General features: G+C 42.3%; 1 protein-coding gene across 2 annotated transcripts in view; it reads left to right on the top strand.

Moving 5' to 3' along the window:
• NTRK2 (neurotrophic receptor tyrosine kinase 2) overlaps window positions 1-22,751 on the top strand; it is a 207,988-nt gene that overhangs the window by 145,873 nt on the left and 39,364 nt on the right. For both annotated transcript variants that reach the window (XM_087741303.1, XM_087741304.1), the window contains 3 exons: window positions 8,922-9,052; window positions 15,145-15,317; window positions 18,959-19,193. In XM_087741303.1, the coding sequence (XP_087597429.1) occupies window positions 8,922-9,052; window positions 15,145-15,317; window positions 18,959-19,193 (539 nt within the window). The remainder of the gene's footprint in view (window positions 1-8,921; window positions 9,053-15,144; window positions 15,318-18,958; window positions 19,194-22,751) is intronic.

The raw sequence follows: 22,751 nt of genomic DNA, 5'->3' as shown, positions 1-22,751 counted from the left end.
ATGAAGCATGTCCTACATCCATATGGGAACAGAGGAAGATTTTTTTTTTTTTCCCCAGTGCATGTGCAACAAGACAAAAGAAAAGTCATCTTCTCTTTGCAATTGTTGAGGATTTGATCCTGAAAAACCCTCAGCATGTTCAGTGTTGCAAACTCTTCGTGTCTTCATTTGGATGACCTCTAAGTGAGAACTTGTAGTGCAATATAGTAATCTTTTGACTGCTTTGTGGCTGCAGTGGAGGTATCTGGCACATCCCAGCAGTAAAGGCGAATTTTCTGGGTGTACCTTGCATCCATATGCTGCCAGTTACAACTGCCGTTGTTACCCATAAGCACTGGGATTCTGAAACTGTATACAGGGGCCAAGGGGGAAATGCCCTATGGGGACATAAGCCTCTGCAGATGGCATGCCCTAGCAAAGAGGTGTGCCAGCCTGTCAGTGAAACAAAAGCAGAGCAACAAATGCCTCACCACAGAAGGATGCAGAAAGGCTGAAGGACAGCACGTCTGTAAAAGGGAATAGCCTCTTATCCAGGTCCGTTTACATTTTATGGTGGTTTTGCTCATCTCTCCTGTCGCACAGGGCTTTGGGGCAGTACGACGTTTAGTGCTAGCGTCTTCTGCATCCCCAGAGGACAAACTGAGGTTCTTTCCTTTTCATAGGGAAGACTCAAGACTTGTTTTCTCTCCTTCCTGCTTATTTTGTTTCTCAGTGAATAATACAGGAATCTGATCAAAGGGCGAGGAAGGTTTCTTGTTTTGTTTGTTTGCTATGCCTGATGTCTTTGTATGTCTTTTGTGGGTCCTTCTTGGACGTAACCAAACCTGTAACTTTTCTCTGTGTTTAAAGGCCACTCATGGCAAAACCAAGGAAAGGGGGTCGCACACACAGAATCATAAGAGCAAGTAAACACGTAACAGCAAAGCCTTAACTGTGTGCAGTTAAGGAAGCAGGCAGAGACTGAACTATCCTCAAGGGGAGGAGTTTGCCTCAGTTCGCCCAAAGAAAGCAAAACATGGGCACGCGTAAGATTCACTTTTCCTCATGGAAAGCCACACAGTGTGCTGTAGCCTGATAGAACTGTAAAAGGTGCTCTGAAGCAGGACAAAAATTATTAGGAAAAGGGTAAATAATACGCTTAAAAGTGATATATAAAAGACTGGGTTCTGTCATGCTCCTGCGATGTTTTCTCTATTGTTCCCTTTTCTTTCCATGCACAATTAGCTGCAACAGGGCAAACCTACCTGTCCAACATGGCAGATCAGATGCTATGCTATATTTTAGTACAATAGTTTAGCAAAAGGTAAAGATTAAGTACGTGTTTAACTTTTATGTAATGCGATAGAATTTGGGCCTGTGAGCTAAGCACGTGGTTTATTCCTTCACAGGCTTGAAAGCTCCATTTACTTTTTGTATTTCCTTTTGAAAGGCCACCAGTAAAACCTCTCTGTCCTCCCTTATGTTGAGGTACAAAACTATTTTCTTCTCCTTTTAAAATGAGAAGAGAAAAAGCAAAGCAGAGAAACCTACATCAAAAATAGGGCAATCTCCTTTGAATTTCACCTTTATACCCACTGAGGCCAAACTTGAATATGGCTCAGTCTCTGAATGTATGATGTTTCTTTCAGGTCCTGCTTCTCAGACCGGCATCCTGGGATGCTTTTCAGACTATGCCTGTTTCTGCAAACAGAGATAGAAAAGAGTTAATACTTTGAAGTCAGTATGTTTATTAGCCCTTCTCCCCTGCAAGCATCTATTATATGAGATACGCTACATGGTACTTCCCCATCCTTTGCTGAATGCTTCTCTTTATGCAGCACAGAAGATTGCTAAAGATTAGTATCATGCTGAGGGAAAGGATTTCTTGGTCTGAGCTAAGAGAAGGGTAGTGGTGGTGAGATCATTGTCTATAGTTAACTTAAACATGGAAGACAGACCAGCTTTGCCACAATAAAATAATACTAGCAGAGGTTTTATACAGCAACTTATGCACAATAGCCTTTAAGTTTTACAATCATTAATCTTTTGGAAGAAGTGCACTGAGATTGGCATTTACAAATTCAGTGTATACATATCTGCAAAGGCAATGTTTGGTCAAAATTCCAGGACAGTTTTCTGCTTAAAGCTGATTTACCATACTGTGCTGAAAAGCTGTTAGTAGGCTGGAAGAAGCATAGAAGGAGAAATGCAGAGCAATTAATATCTGCTATTTATTCTGAACATAGAGTGCCAAATTTAGCTCTCAGTTATTTTGATATATCTCAATTGCTTTAGCACATAACAGATCAAATGCATATTTAATACATATTTATAATTGAAATAAACAGTTTCAGGTTGCTAAGGCTTGAGGGCCTTGTGTACCTTAGTTTTTGTATGCGAGGGCAAATTCATGACTGGAAAAACTGTCAACTTCATTATTCTTGTTTTTCTGAAGGGTGAATTTAGCTCATAAGGCTCATACATTTAAAACAATGATAGCATTGTTATTATAATTTTATTATTAGGTAGTTCTTATTTGATTATAAGGATCTAATCAAGTATGGCAATGTGCCTATCTGTAGCCAAACTGAGAGGATCTTGGCCAACTAAAACAAATCAATTACCATAACAAAAGAGTAAGATAAAATGCCTCACCAGAAATCAAATATTAACCCCAAAAGACAGCAAACACTTGAGTTTCAGCCAGAAAAGAGCCACGCCAGCTACAGCAAAATGAGTTTACAGTGGGCAAGAGCTGCGGTGCCCCTGCCGCTGCAGGCAGGTGGGGGAGGACTGGGCACCCTCCCTGGAGCTGCAACACTATACCACAAAGGGAAGCCTAATTCTCAGCCAAGACAATAGAGTCTCTGGGGTTTAAAGTATAGATCCTGCAAGGATTTAAGTTGTAAACGAAGCAAGTGAAAGGTTAAGCTGCAGCAGTCACAGTTCTATTGGATTTGTCATTAAATGTAGCTCTTGACAGCTAGGAAATCCCTGGGAATTATGCCATTCCTGGGAGTGCTCACAGGTTTGCCTTTCATAAATGTCGCCAGTATTTCCAGGAAGACCACTGCCTATTCAACTTGCCTATTAAATGTCTCCTCAAGGCCCACTTGCGGTCTGATGCCTGTGAAAAATCTGGCAAATCACCGATGGCCACTCAGGGATAACTGTCTTACTACTGTTGAATTAACAAAATTCAAAGGGATTCAGAAGCCATACATACTTGTACAGGTAATGTGACAAGGCCCAAATGCCTTTCTGACCTAGTTCTTCTGTGGATCCTCCATACTCAGTTTTCTATAGCCTGTACCAGCACCTTTCAGTTAGAGCTGAGTACCTGAGGAGCGGGTTTTCTCTTGGCTTATTTTCCTTCTGTTAAAGACATGTGAGTTGAATCTCAGCTTTGGACTATATATATGAAAACACGCTGCTTGGTTTTTTGCACCTAGAGCAGCTGGGCACCAGTCTTGCATGAGAATTTGTTGCTGCTGTATGGCAAAAATTAAACAACAATAGCACTACACAAACATATATAGAGAATAATAAGCAATGAATGTTGTATGGAATAAATACATCAAATAATCAGAAATATACTCTCAGAACTCAGCTGGCCTATTTCTGCATCCAGGCACCACTGACAGGTTAAAGGGTTAAAAAAAAAAAAAAAAAGTGGTTGTTGTTCGCTTTTATTGCCATGTTAGAGAGTACGTATCTCAATGTGCCAAGATTTCTACTCTGGCAGTAGCATGCAGAACTGTAGAGATGCTGCTACTGCAGAATCTGACGGCCATCGGGCTAGACTTGCTGTCTGCTGTTTGTAGTGATTTTGTATGCTCCTGCTATGGGATTCTCTCTGAAATTTCACCCCTCCTTTTGTGTGAATGACAAATGCTGTACAAATTTGGTATACTACCTGAACAATCACTCAGCCATTTACACCTGTTTTTTCTAGCAAGATCTTAGAAAGAGTTGAGTCTTCACAATTGGAAGAGAAATGGTGGGAAAAGAAATGAAGAAACTTGCAAAATGTCTTTCTGTGGCACCTCATGTCAATCACAAGCTGAGTCTTTTCTGCAGCTGCTTTTCTCTTATGCAACTGTAAATGTGTTTATAATATTACCTTGCCTGGTTACTTGGCATCTTGAAGATCCTCATTCTCTTCTCAGAGTCCTGGTACAACGCGTTTCATCAGGACTGTTCCACATGTGTATCACTAGCAAAATTTTGAACAGTATCCTAGAAAGCAGACTCAGCAGGTGATTTAAGTGGGCATGCAACACAACAGGATCTTCTAGTGTTGGTAGTTCAGTGAGCAGTGGTGATGGAGCCTGTCTGCTGTAGCTTTTACTGTCCATCAAGCAGAGAGTCTGTGCTGCAGCCTCTCCGTAAGGACCGATCTCTCCTCTGCTCTGCTGTTCTCATAAGGCATATGGGAACATATCTGAAACGTACAGCACTTGTGATATTGTAATTAGGTGAGGTGTTCAAGATGAGACAAACTCATGCATACCACATCACTATGTAATTTTCATGCTCTTTAGGAAACCCAGCCTTAAAAGGACCAATGTGATCTTTGGACATGCAGAGAGATAGGGAGCTGATTTCATGTTTTTATCACAACCTCGTGGAGAGTGATAGAAGAATATGGCTTCTAGTTGGGAAAAAACAACTGGAAACAACTTCTTCTAAAAGATTGTTGAAAATTTTTCCAGAGAAGAGCCATGAAAATGACGGACAAACTGGAAAAAATGTTTTCCTGGGAGGGGCTTCCATCTCCCTGCCTTACCAAGAAGAGCAAGAAGATTGTTAATGATGTACATTTAAAACCGGACATTGAAAGGCTGCTCAAGCTAGTAGAGAAAGTCTCCTAAAACCCAAGGGAGAGAGATGCAAGCCAGACAAGCTAAAAATTAAGAGACAAAGAAAAAGGCATGCATTTTTATCAGCAATGAAAATTATTACACATTAGGGCAAGTGAATAGTTCACACTTTCAAAGCAAGACTGGCACAGCCACTTTCTGGAGGCAGTCTCCTGCCAAGCACAAGTCATTTAACTGCATACTGTGCTCTGTGCTGTGTAGAAGGTCAGTTTAGGTGGTATAATGGTCACATGTGGTGGTAAAGCATTCAGACCTATTGTTTGTGACCAAGGGGAGAACACTTTCAATCTGTCACAGCATTTCACTTTTTAATTACATGCAGAAACATTTTAATAATTTATACTGCTGAGTGTCCTGCTCTCCGTGGCTGGAATCGGTCACATCCAACTCAGTGAATTCAATGTGGTGAGGTGATCCCAACTTTCCTGTTTTGCTGGGACCCACTCCAGAACGTGGTGTCACCCTCTCTGTTCAGCCACACCATCAAAGGTAGGTTACCTGGGGAGTGCAATTCCATGCCTGCAGATAGTCTTTGCAGGATAAGGCTTTGATGCATCATTTCCAGTGCTATGTGCTATTTGTTAGTGACTGAAATACCTAGAAGTTCAGCTGTCTTGGTGGGATGTCTCTGAGACCTTGAGATGAGAAGAGAGCCCTTTTCTGCAGTTGTGCTCCCTGTTGCCAGCCGATTCCCTGCAGTCATCTGTGGGAGCCCCCTGCTTCTGTGGGCACGGCTGTGTGGTTATTATTTAACACCACAGCCTCTTTTCAGCATTTACCCTTCTTTAATTTGCTCGGTCTCACTTCACATTTTATGTTTCATTTTTCTCTTAAGTGTTTCAACTCGAGTTAGCTGTTAGCTTAATGTAGCGTATTTTTTACAGTAATCAGACAATATCTTTTAAACCGGGGATGATGTGCTCTTAAAAGTACAAATGGCAGCTCATTATCTTTGCCTGTGAGACAATGTTATGATACCACTTCTTTGGTAGTTCAGTTATGCCACCTCTTTGGCAAAATTCTGCTTTGTTTCTTCAGTGTAAATCCAGGATAATCTCTTGGACTTCAACAGAGATAACTGGCTTTATCCTAATATTAACTGAAAGCAGATTTTGACCTGAATTTTTCAGTGTATCTCCTGCTGAAATCTCCTCCCACTGAAGACAGTGTCATTATGGCTGGGCCCTAAGTGTGCTAAACAGATTTTTTCCTTAGCTCGTATTTCCATCACATCATATGTGTTTGATTTACTGACATTGTTCTTATATTTAATCTCTGCCCATTTAGTCACATTTACTGTCATTTTGTATTTGTTTAGTAACTCGGTGCAGCTCAGAAAGGTAACAGGGATGGATAGAGCGTGACAAGTTGCAAATATATTCTGCGCAGATCTCTTCTGTGGCTTGCTGTGTTTCAGTTTTGACAGCTTGGTTTATGGGATGGGTTGTTTATTCAAATGCTTGGTTTATATAAGAGCATTTAGCAGCAGCTGTAAGTGTACTACAGAGAAGTATTCGATATTGTTCTTATTTATTTTTACTCTATTGTTTGTGAAGTCCTCCAGGAACTTCACAAAAAACCTGTGAACCGCTAGGGCCAACACTGGGGGTGTGCTGGGTTCCAAATGGAGAGGACCCACAAAAAATTCAGAAAGTCGACTGTGTTCATCATGAGGTCTTTGGCAGCTGTGGAGGGAACCAAGTGAAAAACTCTCTCTGCTGGAATTTTGCTGCTGATGCCAGTAGGACAGGATCTCAGCCCTACTCCCTGTCTGCGGGCTCTGTGGACATTTTAAGATGGTGACACTGGTAATGTGGAGCTGAACTTCTCTCTTGAGGAAAAGAGAGGCATCCTCCTGGTGATACTGGTCAAGCAGAGGGAAAGAGAAGAATTCCCCAAGAGGCAGGGTTGAATGGCAGGTTTGGCAGGGGGTAGGGGGAGTACTCATTATTAGTAAGCATTTTTTAAACCACAGGTCACGAGGTGTGCCACGCTCCTCTGCTCAGGTGGCGTGCCAGGGCAGCGGTCCTCCCCGCCTGTCTGCCTTGTGACTGGTACTAGCAGAGGCGAGGGATGCCAGTTAAATTGCATTCCTGGGGAAGAGATATGTTTTGGTTCAGGCCTGTCTTGTGCTGACTGCATTTTGTGCTTTACTTCAAAAGCCAGTGCTGAGGAGGAAATGCAAATAAAAAGCAAATTCCCACTGACTGCAGAGGAGCTGTTCAGGTAGCTGGCCAAACAAAGCGTACCCATATAAATGCATCACCACGTTAAACTTAATCTTATGCTAGACTAGAGTTTTACAAGAGACAAAAACACTGGTACCTTGCAGTCTCATTTCATGTGTACTTGGCTATTAATGGGCCGTGTGGCCTCTCCCCCCCCTGCAGCCACCAGCTCCAGGGACAGGAGCAAGCCCTTATGGGTCTGATGTGGCATGGGGAGAAGCTGGCTTTCCTCACTCGGTTCTCAGGGCATGGTGGGCCTGCTTGCATGCTGGCCTGGGGGTTTCTCACCAGTGCCAGCTGGCTCTGGTGGAGGTCCGCTCCTTGGGTGCGCTGCCCGCCTGGCAGACTCATGATGGAGGTGCTTGGGGACATCTCTCGCTCTCCTGGCTTGCTGCAGCACCGGGATCCCCTCGCATGCACACACATGGATACAAAGTGTGTTTATAAGCAGTGCGCTCAAGTTACCCTGCCATAGGCTCAGGGTGTGGGGCACACGTATTTTTCTGTCGTAGACCATGGGCTGTTTCTCCAAATGCCGGTGACAGCAATGGGGACAGGCTGTGTGACATTTCTCCCCACTGCTGTTAGCAGCAGCACTCCGTTTGCCATCTTTTAGTAATGGAGGCAGGGTGGTTTCTGCGTAAGCGGTCACCCCATCTGGAACAGGCATGTGGCCAGGCATGGAGGCAGGGGTTGTTCTGCATCTGAATATATCCTAAATTATTGGCAGGGTTCAGTCCTGTTCGCTGCAGTTAAGCAGCCGAGGTGAGATTAATGCCTTTGCAGAAGCTGACCTGATGCCTGTGCACCATTATTTACTTCACCGTGTTTAGGATTTATGTTGCAAATAGGCTTTGTCCAGGCAGGGTTAAATTTCAGTGTTTGCAAAACCAGTTAAATGCACTGAGGTTAAATTCATCAGTAGATGCTGACTGTTTTGTACAATTTCAGCAACACGCGCTGTCAACCCTGTTGAGTTGGCCAGTTAAACTGCCCTTACAGGTGCTTTATTTAACTTGAACATTGCAAATTGATAATGTATTCTACAAAATTTGGTACAGTCTTTTAAATATTAAATCTTTTAATGGAAGCTTGTGCTGAAAGGAAAATGTAAAATGAGTTGAATAAAAATGCTCAAGGACTTTAATGTCTGAATCAATTGATTCTGGGCAGCAATTCAACTAAGGCTCTGTCCACTATGCTGACTAAAACCTTTGTCCATCTTTTATTTCTCTTACTTCAGAGCAATACTGTAAATCATGTTTGTGAGAACGAAATTTCTATCTTATTGTAACTGTAGTATAGCACAGAGAGGGAAAGCAGTTGAAGAAGTGGTAAGAGAACCAGAGAGTAAGTTGGATTTCGTTGAAAGAGGGCACATTTTGTTTTCTTGGATTAGGTTGATTTTAAAACTTTTTAGCTTTGGACAAGAGAGTTCGGGTATTGTTAGAGGTACAAAACTAGCAGTGGTGTGAGAAAGGTTTGGTTTGTTTTCTGATTCTTTGTCTTCATGTTTTTAAAAAAAGCAGGATTGGCTGTTATGTATGCTCTGCAGCAGTCATCCTAATGTGATAATAAATGGCCTTTTCTCAGGTGACTCTTAATTCCATGTCTTCTTATCCAGCAAATGCGCTACTCTCCAAATATAAATATATTAACTCGGTCTCTTTGGGCAAAGCACAAATGAATGACACATGGGCACTTTGATTCCTTCCATGACATGCGCCCCACTCTACAGGCAACCCTGTCTCGATCTGGCTGTAAGCATGGACCCCATCCCATCCTAGCCTTGCAGCTTACTTCTGACCTCCGTTTTGTCTTCTTTTCACAGTTGTGCAGCACATCAAGCGCCACAATATCGTTCTCAAAAGAGAACTGGGAGAAGGAGCCTTTGGGAAAGTCTTTCTGGCGGAATGCTATAACCTCTGTCCTGAGCAGGACAAGATCTTGGTGGCAGTGAAGGTAAAAGAATCTAGGGTTTCCATTATTAATTCATGGTTGCAACTAATGCTATTTTATTTGTAAATTATTGTGTTTGCCTATGCAATAGCCCAGTGTAACTGCTCTGATAGATGTGGAAGGGTTCACAAGGCTAATGCAGTGTTAAGAGAATGTGATATTTGATCTTGCTGTGGGTTATAAAATGAGAGCTGAATTTCATAAGGAAAAGGGGGGAAACAGACTGTGTCACAAAGGGGCAAAATATTTTATGATCTATCTAAAATATAATTAGTGAAAAATAATGTCTAGGTCATTAAAAATACATGTGACATATATGTGTGTCTAAAAAAATAAACTATTACTAGCTAAGTGAGTAGGTTATGTGTATAATTGCTAGTCAAAGAAGGCCTTTCTTTTTCAGGATTGTGCCGTTCTTTTAGCCAGCCACTGAAATTATCGGTGGGTACTTGTCATTAATATAGCTGCCAGGATTGTTATAACAAACTTCTGGATAATATTGTCATGTGCTGTTAAACACTGGCTGTATGGAAATCCAAAAGTCATGATATGTCAGACCCAGAGGAGTGATTCTTGATCATACAGCTCCAGTCGACTCTCCTAAAATACAGTCCAGAGGAGGAGGAAGCTGCATGAAAACAGCCATAACCTTGGAGTTTCAAGTATACAGAATAGTTCTCACATTTCTGGGAGGAAAAAAAGGGATTTGTTTGGTTCTCCTAAAGGGCACAGACTACATGGTATGTTGGGAATCTACCAAGGAGTAAGAAGATGTCCAGCTTGATCTCAGATCTTGGACACCAAACCTGCCTCACCATACCAAGCCTTTTTGTACCCCAGAATGGAAGGGTTGAGGTTGGTTGTTGACCTCAGCTATGGATGAATGCTAGAAAACAGTATTGGTGAAACTACACTCTTAAGAGGTTGCAGAGTCTCCCTGGCAACAATCTCTTATCTCCATCTGTAGTGTTCTGCCAAAAGCTGAACAAGGTGTTCAGCATTTGAAGTATCTCATTAAATGCAGGGGGAATACACATTTAGAATTTGGGCTGTGCCTAGGGATCAGAAAATACTTTTATCTAACCAGTCACAATTAGGCAACCATGTGTACATTTTAGATCAAACCATATAGTAAAAGAAATCAAGTAGATCATCTTTTCAAGTTTGAAAATAAGAAATAGATCTGGCAGTGAGAGAACATGAAAGGAGGATGGACTTGTAGAGTGCTTTCTTGCTCCATCAAAAATAACAGATTTTTGGGGTTTGCCAAGGTTACAAGCTTTTTGATACTTGGGAGTTGTTCAGTCACGTTGACTGGCGAGAAAAAATTAAGCCCTGAAGGGATATATCATAGACAGGAGAAAGCAAGAGGTAGGAGATGACAAAACTAGATCTGAATGAATTTTCTATTGTATTTTGGTGAAGCTAGAGTGGAAATTGCCTTTCCTCTATCACTTCAGGGAACTGCTTGATAGCAAAATAAAAGTCTTTCCATTCACTTGCTCCCTTTGAAAGTCCGGACCAAATGGAGCCTAGCCTAGCACTTCTGCTGTTAAATGCTGCGCTGTGCTTGCTCTCTGCTGCTCTTTCTCAGTGTAATTCACAAGGAAGAGCATTCAGTCTTTAAAGGGAGAGATGTCTCCATGGATTTAGATGACAAATCTGTCAGTTTTTCTGTTGTGATACTTTTTTTTTTTTTTTTTTTTTTTTTTTTTTTTTACAAAATCCACTCTTTGTAGTGTCCTTAATAAGGATCTTGCAGGCAGCTGTGGGAAGAATTACCTCTGGGGACAGGTTATGCCCATTTTATGTTTCTCACATTGGCTCTTGAAGATGTGACTCTGGCTGTCATCAGAGTGTATTTTTTGGCAAACTGTGCCATTGGCTTGATCCACATCATATAACTGAGGGGTTAATTGCCTGGCGCTTCTGTCTTTCACTGCGGCACCAACCATAGCTCACAGGTATCCTTCAGTCACAGTGGAGCTCAAGGGATAGGACCTCACTGGCGTGCAGAGAGCTAGCCAGAGGACTGTGTCTGGATGCCACCACTGGGCACAGGGTTTGGCAGTAAAAATGTGTGATTTTTTTGCAAGGGCTTTAGAGAGCTTCACCCCCGTGGGCAAAGCCACAACACACCTGTCTCCACGAAGTAGATTCGGTGAGCCCAGAGGGAATGTGTACTTGGTGAGGAGTAAGGTGGTGCCAGGGGGATTTTGGCAGCGAGGAGGCACAATCTCACCTGCACGAGGTGGATCAGGATGGCTGGTGGTCCCTGCTGGCTGCCTGTGCCTGCCGGTTGCTGGGCAACTGCACGGTTCGTGCCTGGCCCTGAGCATCATTCTGACTCAACATGCATCCTTATCCTTTTCAGCCAGCCAATATCCAAAATGCTGACGTTGCTGCAGCAAATTATTTAGGAGCTAAGAGGCCCAGAAAAATCTGGGAAGATATAAAATCAGGCTTAGCATAAACAACCCAAAGTGCTTGAGCTTTTGCTCCTTGGAAGAGGAGAAAGACAATCTGTTTAAATTTGTTTTGACCATCAGGCTTTTTAGGGGGAGCACTGAGTGTTTGGAAGTGCTTTCTGTGGGTCAAACCCTGTGAACAGAGAGCTTAACCACAGGTTAAGCTGCTTGCACTGGCTTTGTGCTAGCCTTCCCCCCACGTGAGTTTGTACATCACATCACTTGTCAGCTAACCTGGCCAGAGATGGAGGTGAAGATGACTGTCAGGGCCTAGGTTAGCAGCTGTCTCTGGCTCCCCTGGGAGGTGGGAGAGGGATTCACCCTGTGCTGCTCCAGAGTTGCGCTCAGCTAGCAGACTGCTAAGTGTGTGAGGTGAAGAACATTTCCACGGCACCTGCAGAGGAAAACCAGAGGTTTCCCACTCTTTGGGTCTTCAGTTCAGAGAAGGGTCAAAACCACCCCTTCATTTCTTGAAGAAATATACCACTCATCTCTTGTATGGTGATGGGGAGCAGTAGTAAGGATTTCATAGGGGAAGGCTGAAGCAGTATAAAGGACAGCTATTGTGAGAGTTTTGTTACCAAGTCATACTGATGTTGGTGAGAGCCACATCCCCCTGCTCTTGCTCTGACTTGCCTGTGAATGCAGCTCTGTGGTGTCAGGCTCAACTAAGGAGCTGGCGGTTTGCACTCACTACAGTGCACAGGTCTGCAGGGACCAGATGGTATGTGGATACCTGGGCAAGGACTCTGTGGAGGAGAATAAGCATGGGGTGGCTGTCTGACTGTCACAAGGATGAACTCAGCAGATGTGGGGCTCCTGTAACAGCCAGGGCGTCCCTCTGTTGCCCAGGGGAGCGTGTCCCTCCTCCTTAGCTGCTGGCCTGAGTGGTTGGAAAGTACATGTGGTTGTGTCTCAGTTCCTACTCAGGGAAAAACTCCTGTCGACAGGTGAGAGTGCTTTGTATGCAGAGCTTTGGCCTACTTGTCAGTAATGATAATAATAATGAATATGTCTTTTTCTCTCTTTGTGCTCTTAACGGTTTTATTTTGGTTTTATTTTTCCTCTTGCACTGAGAACAAGCTAAATGCATTAGTCAATGTCATTTCTATGTAAATTCTACGTACTTATTTTTTCACTTTCCAGTCTCCTCCTTGCCTGACTGTGTCAGCTATCTCTCATGCATTGTGTCTGTTCTGTGCGCTGCATGAAATAATGAGAAGGGGGTTTTGCAATGGTGAGTGACAGAAATTCAAGTCGCCCATTGGTAGTAGAAACCCTCCCTGAGTTTTACCTGGGTTTTAGACCTTCCTGCATTTTGCTGTTTGACAGAAAATGTGTAATTGCCATGGCAACTGCTCTGTCATATGATAATTTTGCTGTTTCTGTGAGATAAAAAGCATCTTCTGAAATATACAATATGCCATCTTCACAGGGCAGAGCTGTCAGCGTTTTTACTGTCTTTCCAGGGAAAGAGCCTGCTGGAAAGAGGTCGTGGTTTAACGTGGTGTATTAGCCTATGCTTCTCCCTGTCAATTTTTTTCCAGGTTGCTATTATTTAAAAACGGTTTCTATATTAATTGTTTTCCTAATTCTGTTGTTGAGAAGAATTAGAGTCCAATTGCTTCGTACATGAAACCACCAGAGGAAACTCAGGTGACAACAGAGTTGTTCCCAGTGATTTAATTATATAGCATAGATTGGACTGTGGGTTGGTGCCTGTATCATGTTAAAACATCATCCCAGAGCCCAGAAGCATTGGAAGACTTTTGAATTTCAGTCCTTGCTCAGTCCAGATGTGATTGTGTGGGGACCATAGTGGGGAGCCAATTTGATATCCACCTTACCTGATACAGCTGTGTATACTAATGTATCCTAGCTTGTGAAGCTTTGATGACGCAGTATCCTTGTTGCATCACTATTGGTAAAACTTGTGGAAGGAGGGTTCTGGGCCTGAAGACACACGAGATTCATATGTGGGTCCCTCAGGGAAGGGACATCTGTGGCATGAGTGATTTCTGTTGCCTCTAGGATCCATACAGCCTGAAATCCACAGGGAAAAGCCCCTGAACTTGGTAGATGGCTATCCAGTCTGCCCTGCTTCTTGTCGCCTCATCTGAACATTATTATGGTTGCTGTTCGTTTTTCAAGACCTGCAGTTGCAGTTTCACAAGCAAAGCAAGTGTTTTCCCTGACAGTCATGTTTTAGTCCCTTCTTTACACATGCATATATATAATACTAGAAATGTGGACAGAATTGTCCCTGTTAAAGAAAAAGCTTGAAAAAAACATGACCACTGCAGCTAAGAACTGGAATCATTGTTGGCAGAATGATTGCACGGTATCAAGTTGTTCTGTGTCTGTTCTGATGAGTGTGGTTGGTCCCATGCTCTGTATATGAATTCAGGGTAGAAAATAAAGTGACCAGATGGGCAGGAAAAAGCATCTTTAGTTAAAACATTGCCACTACTTTTGTGTCTCATCTTCCTTTGTCTGAAGTCTAGGTGTAGTTAAAATCCAGAGGTACAGATCCCAGACATCAGTTTCTGTGAATAATAATTGTGAACACTGGTAACCTGCTACATTTCTCTTACTGTTTTAAAAATATCATTTGAATTAGTATAGTGCAACCACAGTACCTTTTGAAGGTAGAGCCTAGTAGTGGTTTATTGTCAATTATAATTATTCCTCATTTAATTGGTGTCAGAATTTGCTTTTTTTGGTGCATGAAAGAGTTTCTTTGCTCAGGAAGTGTAGTCCTTCAGAAGAGATCTGAAACTGCTGATGTGTGGCAGTTAAATTAGCATTATTTCATTATACAACATACAAGACTCCTATTTGATCCAGTGTTGATATACTTCCTTCAAAATGAAAATATGCAAGAGTTTAGAGCTGTATAAATAAAAGGAGGTGAGAAAAATTGACACCCCAGAATTCTGATCTGCATCTACTTCCTCTCTGTCTATGAATTTAGGATTGATCCTCCAGTTACTTATACATATGCTTAATGTTAGGCATGTGAGTAGGTTTACTGAATTTCAAAGGAGTTTCTGGCTGAAGTCTCAGGTTGTAAGTTCAGGTCCAGGGACGTACCCTTGTATAAATCTACCTAATGTATAGCACACCATAGGGGCCAACATCAGGAACAGTGACATTAGTAATACATAAAGAATGCATCTACGTTCCCACTAAATATTTTAAGCAAGCAGAGTTTTACTGTAAAGAACTTACGAGAAAGGTAAATACCAACAGGATACTAGGGTTTGCCTGAGTTAAATTCTAAAGGATATGAACCAGCTGTGTACTAGTATATTTTTTGGATAAGATCAGTTTATTTGTTCTGTGTTTGGAAAACACTTGGCACAGTAATATCATGAGTATTCCTACATCCTCTTACAAGAAAAATCATTGTTTAGGATGATGTGCGGCAGGAGAATTAAAATTGTACTGCAATTATTTAATTGCACTTAAACATCACATCTGCATTTCTAAAAGAGTTATTAAGAAGTACTTCCTCCATCCTTTCTACAGTAGAGTGTCCTTATCTTACCCTTACAGTGCCATCCCACATGTTCGCTACCTTGTGGGAACATCTCCCTTTCCTTACATTTTCATTTTCTCCGCCAGACACTGAAGGATGCCAGTGACAATGCCCGCAAGGACTTCCACCGTGAGGCAGAGCTGCTAACTAACCTGCAACACGAGCACATTGTCAAGTTCTACGGCGTCTGTGTCGAGGGTGATCCGCTCATCATGGTCTTTGAGTATATGAAGCACGGAGATCTTAACAAATTCCTCAGGTAAATCCACGAACACGTATTGTGCTGCTGAGCCAGAAGTGGTCAGAGAAGGTAGGTATTACTGGTACTTAATGTCAAATTAACTGCTACCACTGGAAAATGTCGACACCTAGGAGTGCAAATCTGTGCAACTCTCGTCTTCTGTACTGGGATGTGGGGCTCATTGTTTCTTTGCCTCTTCGGCAGTACCATTAAGTCAAGCCTTATGCTTGAACCAAAGGAATGGGAACCAAAGAAGTATTGTTTCCGGTATATTTCAGTGTATTCTGAAATGTTTGGTCATAAATCTTACAGTAGGAGTCATTTTCTTGCAGGCTTTCTGGTAGCACTTGGGAAGATCCCACTCAACACCTATGGCTATCTGTAGGCGTCTAAGAGCTTTTGAAATCTAACCCCTTTTCTCTTCCCTCCTCTCAGTGTTTTGGAAAGACTGCCATTAATCTGAAGCAAGAAAACTGTGAGCCATGGAAACTTCAGTGCAATGGAAAATGCTACATCTTGGTGTCCGGATTAGGGCTTTATTTCATAAAGCTGTTCAGGAATGTGCATCGGAAATTGAAATTTGGCAGGAAAGCAGTCATAAATAAATAGATGATACCTAAGGTTCACAATAATAGGTAACTCATGAACCAGGAAGTTATGAACAGTGGCCTTGTGTATGTGCCATTTCCACTAGCCTGTACTCATTGACATAAAAATAAGCAGTTAGGAGACAGCTTTTGCTCCTACGTAAAAAAAACAGTAAAAAAAACCCAAAAAAACAACCAAAAAACCATTTGCATAAGGGACTGTTCTTTCAAGGTCTTCTATGTCATTTTCATCAAAGGATGTCACAAAGGCATTTCAATGTACTGAGATCTCTCTTGCTGAAGATAACTAGGGGTACCACCATTTTGGAAAGATACCTGTGACAAAGCTGTAAAACAATCAAAACTGATGTCCTTTTAAATAGGTTCAGATTTTCTGTCTGACTGAAATGGCTAGTGACTGCTAGTGTCATCATTTATGCATTTTTGATAGCCTATGTGAAATGAGTTTGCTATCTTTCCAATCTCTACTGACCAAGTAACCACACTGTAAAAGCAAATGACATCAACTAGCATCCTCCCATATTGGCAGGGCTGCCAGGTTTGGCAGGGAGACCAGGGCCTGAACTGGGGATGCAGAGCAAATGCATCTGATTGTCTCTCTGGCAGAGGATTTAAGTATATTGTCAGAGCCATGTCGGGGCATTTACATTTGCCTGCTTGGACCTCTGCAGTGGATCAGGAGAGAACTGCAGTTTCCTAAGATGTCGTCCCAGTACTCGCTCAGAACATTGAATTTCCATTAGAAGACAGATTTCGCAGCTGATAAGAAATAATTCCTTATTTCATAAGAAATACTTATTCTTTGATTCTTTTTGATTGGCCTTTTCTTACCTCATAACTCTGATTTTGAATTTTCGTACAGAAAGGTAGTTTAGCAGACAATGTATTTCCTACTTTAGGTCTTCTCTTTTTTTTTTTTAATTATTCATCAGCCCTTGTCTTTAGAACATAAAATGATTATGCTGGGACAAGCTGTTAAACCTAAGCTCCAATTTGTCATTCCTCTCACATTTGCTGCAGCTTGTGCTGCAGATCAGAGGTTAGTTGTAAGCGGGCTGTAAGAGCCTGTATTTCTTACCCTGCAGCGCCACCAAAGGCTGTCGGGGAAAAATGAATCCAAAATTTAACCCAAACGAGCCTTGCTGTCTGCATGCAACCAAAGGCTGTTTCAGATCTAGGACTAAAGCCTCCAAGTCATGCCTGCCCTGTGCTTGTTCTGGCTAGTGGAGGCTGACGTGGATCCAAAAAAACCTCTGTCAATGTTCCTGGCTGTTGCAGACACTGAGGAGCACCTCATTTACAGCCAACACCAAGAGGACAAGCAAGGTGGATGGACCGTTAAGAATAATCCAAAAGTTTCATTAGATACAGACCATGTCCTCAAGGAAGCTTGTGAAAGATGAAGAATTCTCTAATATAGTGACTCAGAGCTTCATGTCTGAGAGCAGTCATTAAAAAAATCAATGCAATGAAAAGGTACAGTGCTTTTCAATAGGAATTTGCCTGTGAGTCTTGGTTGGAGATGTCATATCCTCCCGTTTATCGCCCCTCAACTCAGACCAGTTGAGTGGCTGCCTGTATGTACCCTGTGGTAGAGAGCTGCTTTGCTTGGTACCAGATGCAGTCCCAGCAATGCTACACACCCTCCTTCATTTCTTTCTCACATCTGTCACTTTGCTCATGAAGTTCTTCCCTTGGGGCAATTTTAATATCATGTTTCTAATAGGTAGTGTCAGATTTGATCTCACAGATTTTGATTAATTTGCAACTCTTTTCCAAACTCCTGTGCCCTTCCCCTAGGGACAAATTAAGGCCTCACCTCTATTGATTAGAAAGGTGATTCTCTGAAACTCTTCTTTGTAGGAAGGAAGGGCTTTTGAGAGGAAATAAAAATCAGTTCTAGAGTATTTTTAAAAAAAAAAATGTTGAGGAGGGAAGAGGAGAGGTGGTGTCTTAGAAAGAATACTCTGCAGGAATAGAATAAAAAAGGCTTCTGAAAACGCAAATAATTAAACGGATTGAAAGGGAGCCTCAGAATATTACAAGGTGTATCAAATGAGGAATGATTGCCAGAGGACCTCATTAATTGGACAAGGATTAGCTAGTAATGCTTACTATAAAATGTTGTGTGTAGGAATGTTTATATCTGTATCTTCAAGATACTAGGATGTTACAGAGCTAACAGTTAAGGTGGGTGAAGCACATGTGTTCCAGTACTTCGCTGGGCTTTCCAAATGCAAAACGGTTTTCCTTCTGCTGGAGTGCATAAAAGTTTCTCATTAATCAGTTGATTATTGCATCTTAGAGACTTCGTAGGGCTTGAAAAGCTCGTATTTCTGAAGCTGTTTAGTTGTTCAAATCCTGTGTGTTTTGTGTCTTCTTCCTGTTGTCAAGAATTCCCATCTCAGGCAGGACTCAGCCTTGGTGATGAAATAAGCAAAAATGGTTTCCTGCTCTGTATTTGGATAGGAAATTAGAAGTGTAAATGTGAAATTGCTGCCCTTGTTTCTCAGATGGCATCTCAGAAGGAAGTTAGCTCTTTCTTCTTTAAGAAAAGATGGAAGGATCAAGGGCTTGTTTCCCTGTAGAAATCAAGGAATGCCAGTCATAGGAATAAGTGATGCTGTGCATGCCACTTCATTACCTTTCATTCTATTGCCTTTCACTCTTATAGAGTGATAAGGTTTTCCTCAGTTACCGGACAGCTACATTTGCCAGCCTTTCTCCAGAAAAGATTACTAGAACAGAACAGGAGAAAAGCAGTGGTTTCAGACAGAGGGGTATATTATGAATGCATGTGCCTTATTTCCATGAGTAATATATCACCTGTTGTGTAATGCTCTTCACACTACCTCTCTTTCACACAGTGAAGGAAAACAGTAAATGAAAAAAGCCAAGATACAAATTTTCCCCTATTTCTCTGATGAATTTTTAGCCCTTTTTGTTATTATATTTGAGGAAGTCAGTTATGTGGTTTTAGGCTCATTAATGCCTTTCATCTCTCCAGCTTACAAGTGGCCTGTCACTTAATCAGCTTGTATTTTGGTGCAGGGCACATGGACCAGATGCAGTACTGATGGCAGAAGGCAACCGTCCTGCTGAGCTGACCCAGTCCCAGATGCTTCACATTGCCCAGCAGATTGCAGCTGGTATGGTTTACCTGGCATCACAGCACTTTGTGCATCGGGATCTTGCTACCCGGAATTGTCTGGTTGGTGAGAACCTACTGGTGAAGATTGGGGATTTCGGGATGTCTAGAGATGTGTACAGCACGGACTACTATAGGGTAAGTGAACTGCTGTACTTAGTAATAACCTAGGTCTTGTTCAGTCATCTTACCACATTGATGTGACTGATTCTGCTTTTACACTCGACCATCTGTCTGTCAGGTAATTTAGAGGCTGGCATATGGAGAACCTGGTTTTGAGTTACAAAGTTTTAGTAAATTTGGAGAGTTAATCAGAGTAAGATTGGCATGTCCTGGTTTTTATATATGTTGGCTTTATATTCTAATAATAAATCACAGAAAGGTCTTTTTCTTTGGGCAGAAATGTTGCATGTTTACTTGGCTTTAGTGAAGAAGAAGCAGCAACAGATAAAAAGGAAGCATGGGTAATCAAATTTGGCCCAACACTTTGAAGTTATTAAAATACATTCTTATATATTGCTAAGACAAATGGAAATTGTAACTTTCAGGTATTGTATAATGTTTCAGTTTATTAGAGGAAGTGTAAGTACTGGACAGCAGCACTGGACCAGTTATGTTACTCAGGAAGAGAGTAGGTGAGAAACTGATGTATACTCAGCACCTCAAAGGCTGTCAGTAAGTTTTCCCTACCTTAAGCCAGGTCTTCAGTACTACTGCTTATGGTTGAACAGTTGTTCTGTGGTGGGTAAGAGTAGCCCATCATGCTTGTTCATTCTGGCCCAGGCCGTTTTCCCTGAGCTTGGTTGCCATAAAGTGATCTCTGAAGTTTGCAAAGGGCTTGTAGGATTGCTAGGATAAACAGGACTGTGTACGTTGATTACTGTTGTTGATGTTGTCTTGGTACTATGTGGGAAGTCATGTAGTTGACAATATTTGCTGTTTGCTATGTTTGTAATTTCATGATTGGAACTGAAGCTATCAGGTGTTTGTGTCTTGGGGAAGGCAATCTGTGGCCAAGCTGTTTATAAACCCTGGAGTTTGTCTTGTAAGATAAGCCACTCAGCATCCTTAAGCACATTTTCTGTATCTGCCTCTCACATGACTTGTTGCCAGTGAATTCCTTGTAGATAAAATGAAGGCCGCTTCCTTAGCCACCCAGTTTGGGCTGCTGTGTCCATAAAGGAGAGTGTCACCTCAGCGCCAGTGTTTGTGGGATGCCTGGAAAGAGATCGGTTCAGTTGAAGCCAGACAGGGCAGAGGAAGCTACACACAAGAATTACTGTTCAGTCTTGTTTCATGTAACAGCTGAGAAGTAACAGCCGCCTCTGTTCTTTGTCTTTTCTTTCAAAAGGCAAACCTAGCATTTAGTAAACATATGAGCCAGATTCCTCTTATATTTTGTTATTTTGGAAACTTGGCACTTCAAGCTATTTGGTCAATGTAAAACAAGCATGACTGCGCTTCAGAACTTGGAAAAATATACAGAATGGTAATCACTGCCTCTCTTTGTGTTTGCGAGGACACCAGTGAGCACCAAAGGCCAGTGTTTCTTGATTTTGCATCTGAAATATGAGCAATAACTTGTTGGGACTGGAGACGTGTCTCTGTTCTGTACTTCAGTGAGACTGGATTTGTTTACCAAGTTCGTCATTACACTTAAGAATGAATGTGCTTAACAGTAAGTGTTTGCAAAGGCCTTGACAGTCAGAGGCAGCATTTTTGAACAACAAATCAAATGCGCTGCTTATTTTTGGAAAAAATAAATAACTCCCCACTGCAGAAAAACTACCCGCAAAAATGGATGGAAGCTAAGTAATCGTATGGGCTTCCTGGGGATGTCTGAGGCCTGGCACAGGCATGCGATTGTGTACTGTCTCTGGCATGCTCTTGTTTGCTGATGTACCTCTGGGTTTAATCCTTGAGTCTTACACATGAGCACTCAAGCAAAGCTTTTACCCAATGAAGCATAAATTTAGAACAAGACCCATAACCTGGAGAAAGCAGGGGTTCACCAAAGGAAATTCTGGGTAACCTGGCTAGTCCTTGGGTACCTCTCAAAGGACCTCCTTCAAGGAGTACACTGCATTTCTCACTGCCTCTTATACAGAATCACTCTCTTCTTTCCTTCCTCTCTCCCTCTTCATCACTTTTTTTGAGGTCAGGGGAGGTTCTCTGGGGTCCACAGTGTAAGAAAGGAGAAGAAAGAGGGGAGTAGTGTGAAGAGGGTGCAACCATGGATGTGAGAGAGGGGATGAATAAGGCAGGAAAGGTAAGTGTAGAGAGGTGGTAGTAAAAGACACAAGTGTGAATGAAGATATAAAGTAGCATGGCTTCACCCAAATTGATGGTGTAAGCTTTCAGTATGATGGATGAGTATGAAACTTGAAGTTGGGTAGTTGCTTGTTCTGCTGCACAGTGAGAAAAACAAGAAGGACCATTTCTCTGTCCCTGTCCCCTCCTGTTCCAGCTGGCTTCTAGCTGGTGCAGAGGAGGGACAGAGCCACAGCCTGCCATGCCACCATGTTTCACAGTGATAGAAGTTGGAAGTTACAGTTGAGCCTGTGAGGTTTTGGCCTGCTCTGCTTGGGCCATATGTGGGCTGGTCAGAAGCTCGTCATGAAACAGTCACGGGCTATGACGACTTTCCAGACAGTTGCCTGGACAATTATATCCATGGCAGGCCTAAGTAATGAAACTGTCAGCGATGAACTGGGATGGCACTGACCTACCATACCTAATTGTTTATAGCAAGCTAAGTCTTTTTAACTGCTCAGGCTTAATCACATACATAGAAGCAATTCTTCCCCAACCTTGACAGCTTTATATGATGCTTGTTGGAAGGATTTACACAGCTCCAAAACGCTCTGCAAGAAATGGTTCAGCATTTGTGTTTATTAATACACTGGAATCAGTTTTTTGGGATCCTACCACCCTGTCAGGATGTTAGATTGGCTCAACATGATTATTTATAGCTTGCTTCTGTGAGGTAAGGATGATCCCCAGTCCTTGTTCATTGTTAGATTGTTAATGTCATTCTGCATTGAATCAGCTCAGTTGTTAAGAGATGCTTCAGGGAACGGGGGTAAAGAAATAACCCTTGGGCTGGGAATACATGTGATGCATGGCCCTGATTGCACAAGCTTTCCTTTTTCTCCTCTGTTCTTTTTTTCCTTTCTTTTTCATCAGGCAGGAATCTTGTGGGTGGGGGGAGCCCTGGTGTACATGCTAGCATTCAGTGTAACAGCAGTAGTATTCAATCGTCAGACCAGATGAGCCCAGGGACAAGAAGAAACTGCAGTGGCTTTTCTTACCCAGCACTGCTGTCCACCCCAGGCCGACCTAAAACAACTGTCAAGTAATTAGTTTGGTCTGTGTGTCAAACAGTTCCCAGTGACACTGCTGCACTGCAGTCCTTGTAGCACAGTGGATCATTTCACAAAGTTATTTACTGGCAGAACTTAGGTCTCAGGTTCATTAGGGGCTTTTATTTGTTTTGTTGATGTCTGCTTTTTGTTGTTTGGACTCCCAGCCCTCACAGGTCAAGGTTTCTGATCTCGTCCTCTGATACCCAAGTAGTGTGACTCAGCAGCAGCTTTCAGTGGCTTAAAGTATTGACACTGAAGCATGGGAATAACTACTTCACTAATATTTTTTCTTGCACTCAGAGATAGTCTGTCAGGCCCTTTTTAGGCTTCC

Source organism: Nipponia nippon, unplaced genomic scaffold, assembly GCF_047370975.1.
Source record: "Nipponia nippon isolate SJK-2023a ecotype South Korea unplaced genomic scaffold, ASM4737097v1 scaffold_8, whole genome shotgun sequence".
In the NCBI taxonomy this organism is placed as follows: domain Eukaryota; kingdom Metazoa; phylum Chordata; class Aves; order Pelecaniformes; family Threskiornithidae; genus Nipponia; species Nipponia nippon.
The sequence above is the reverse complement of the archived record's forward strand: the minus strand, read 5'-3'. Positions and strand labels throughout refer to the sequence as shown.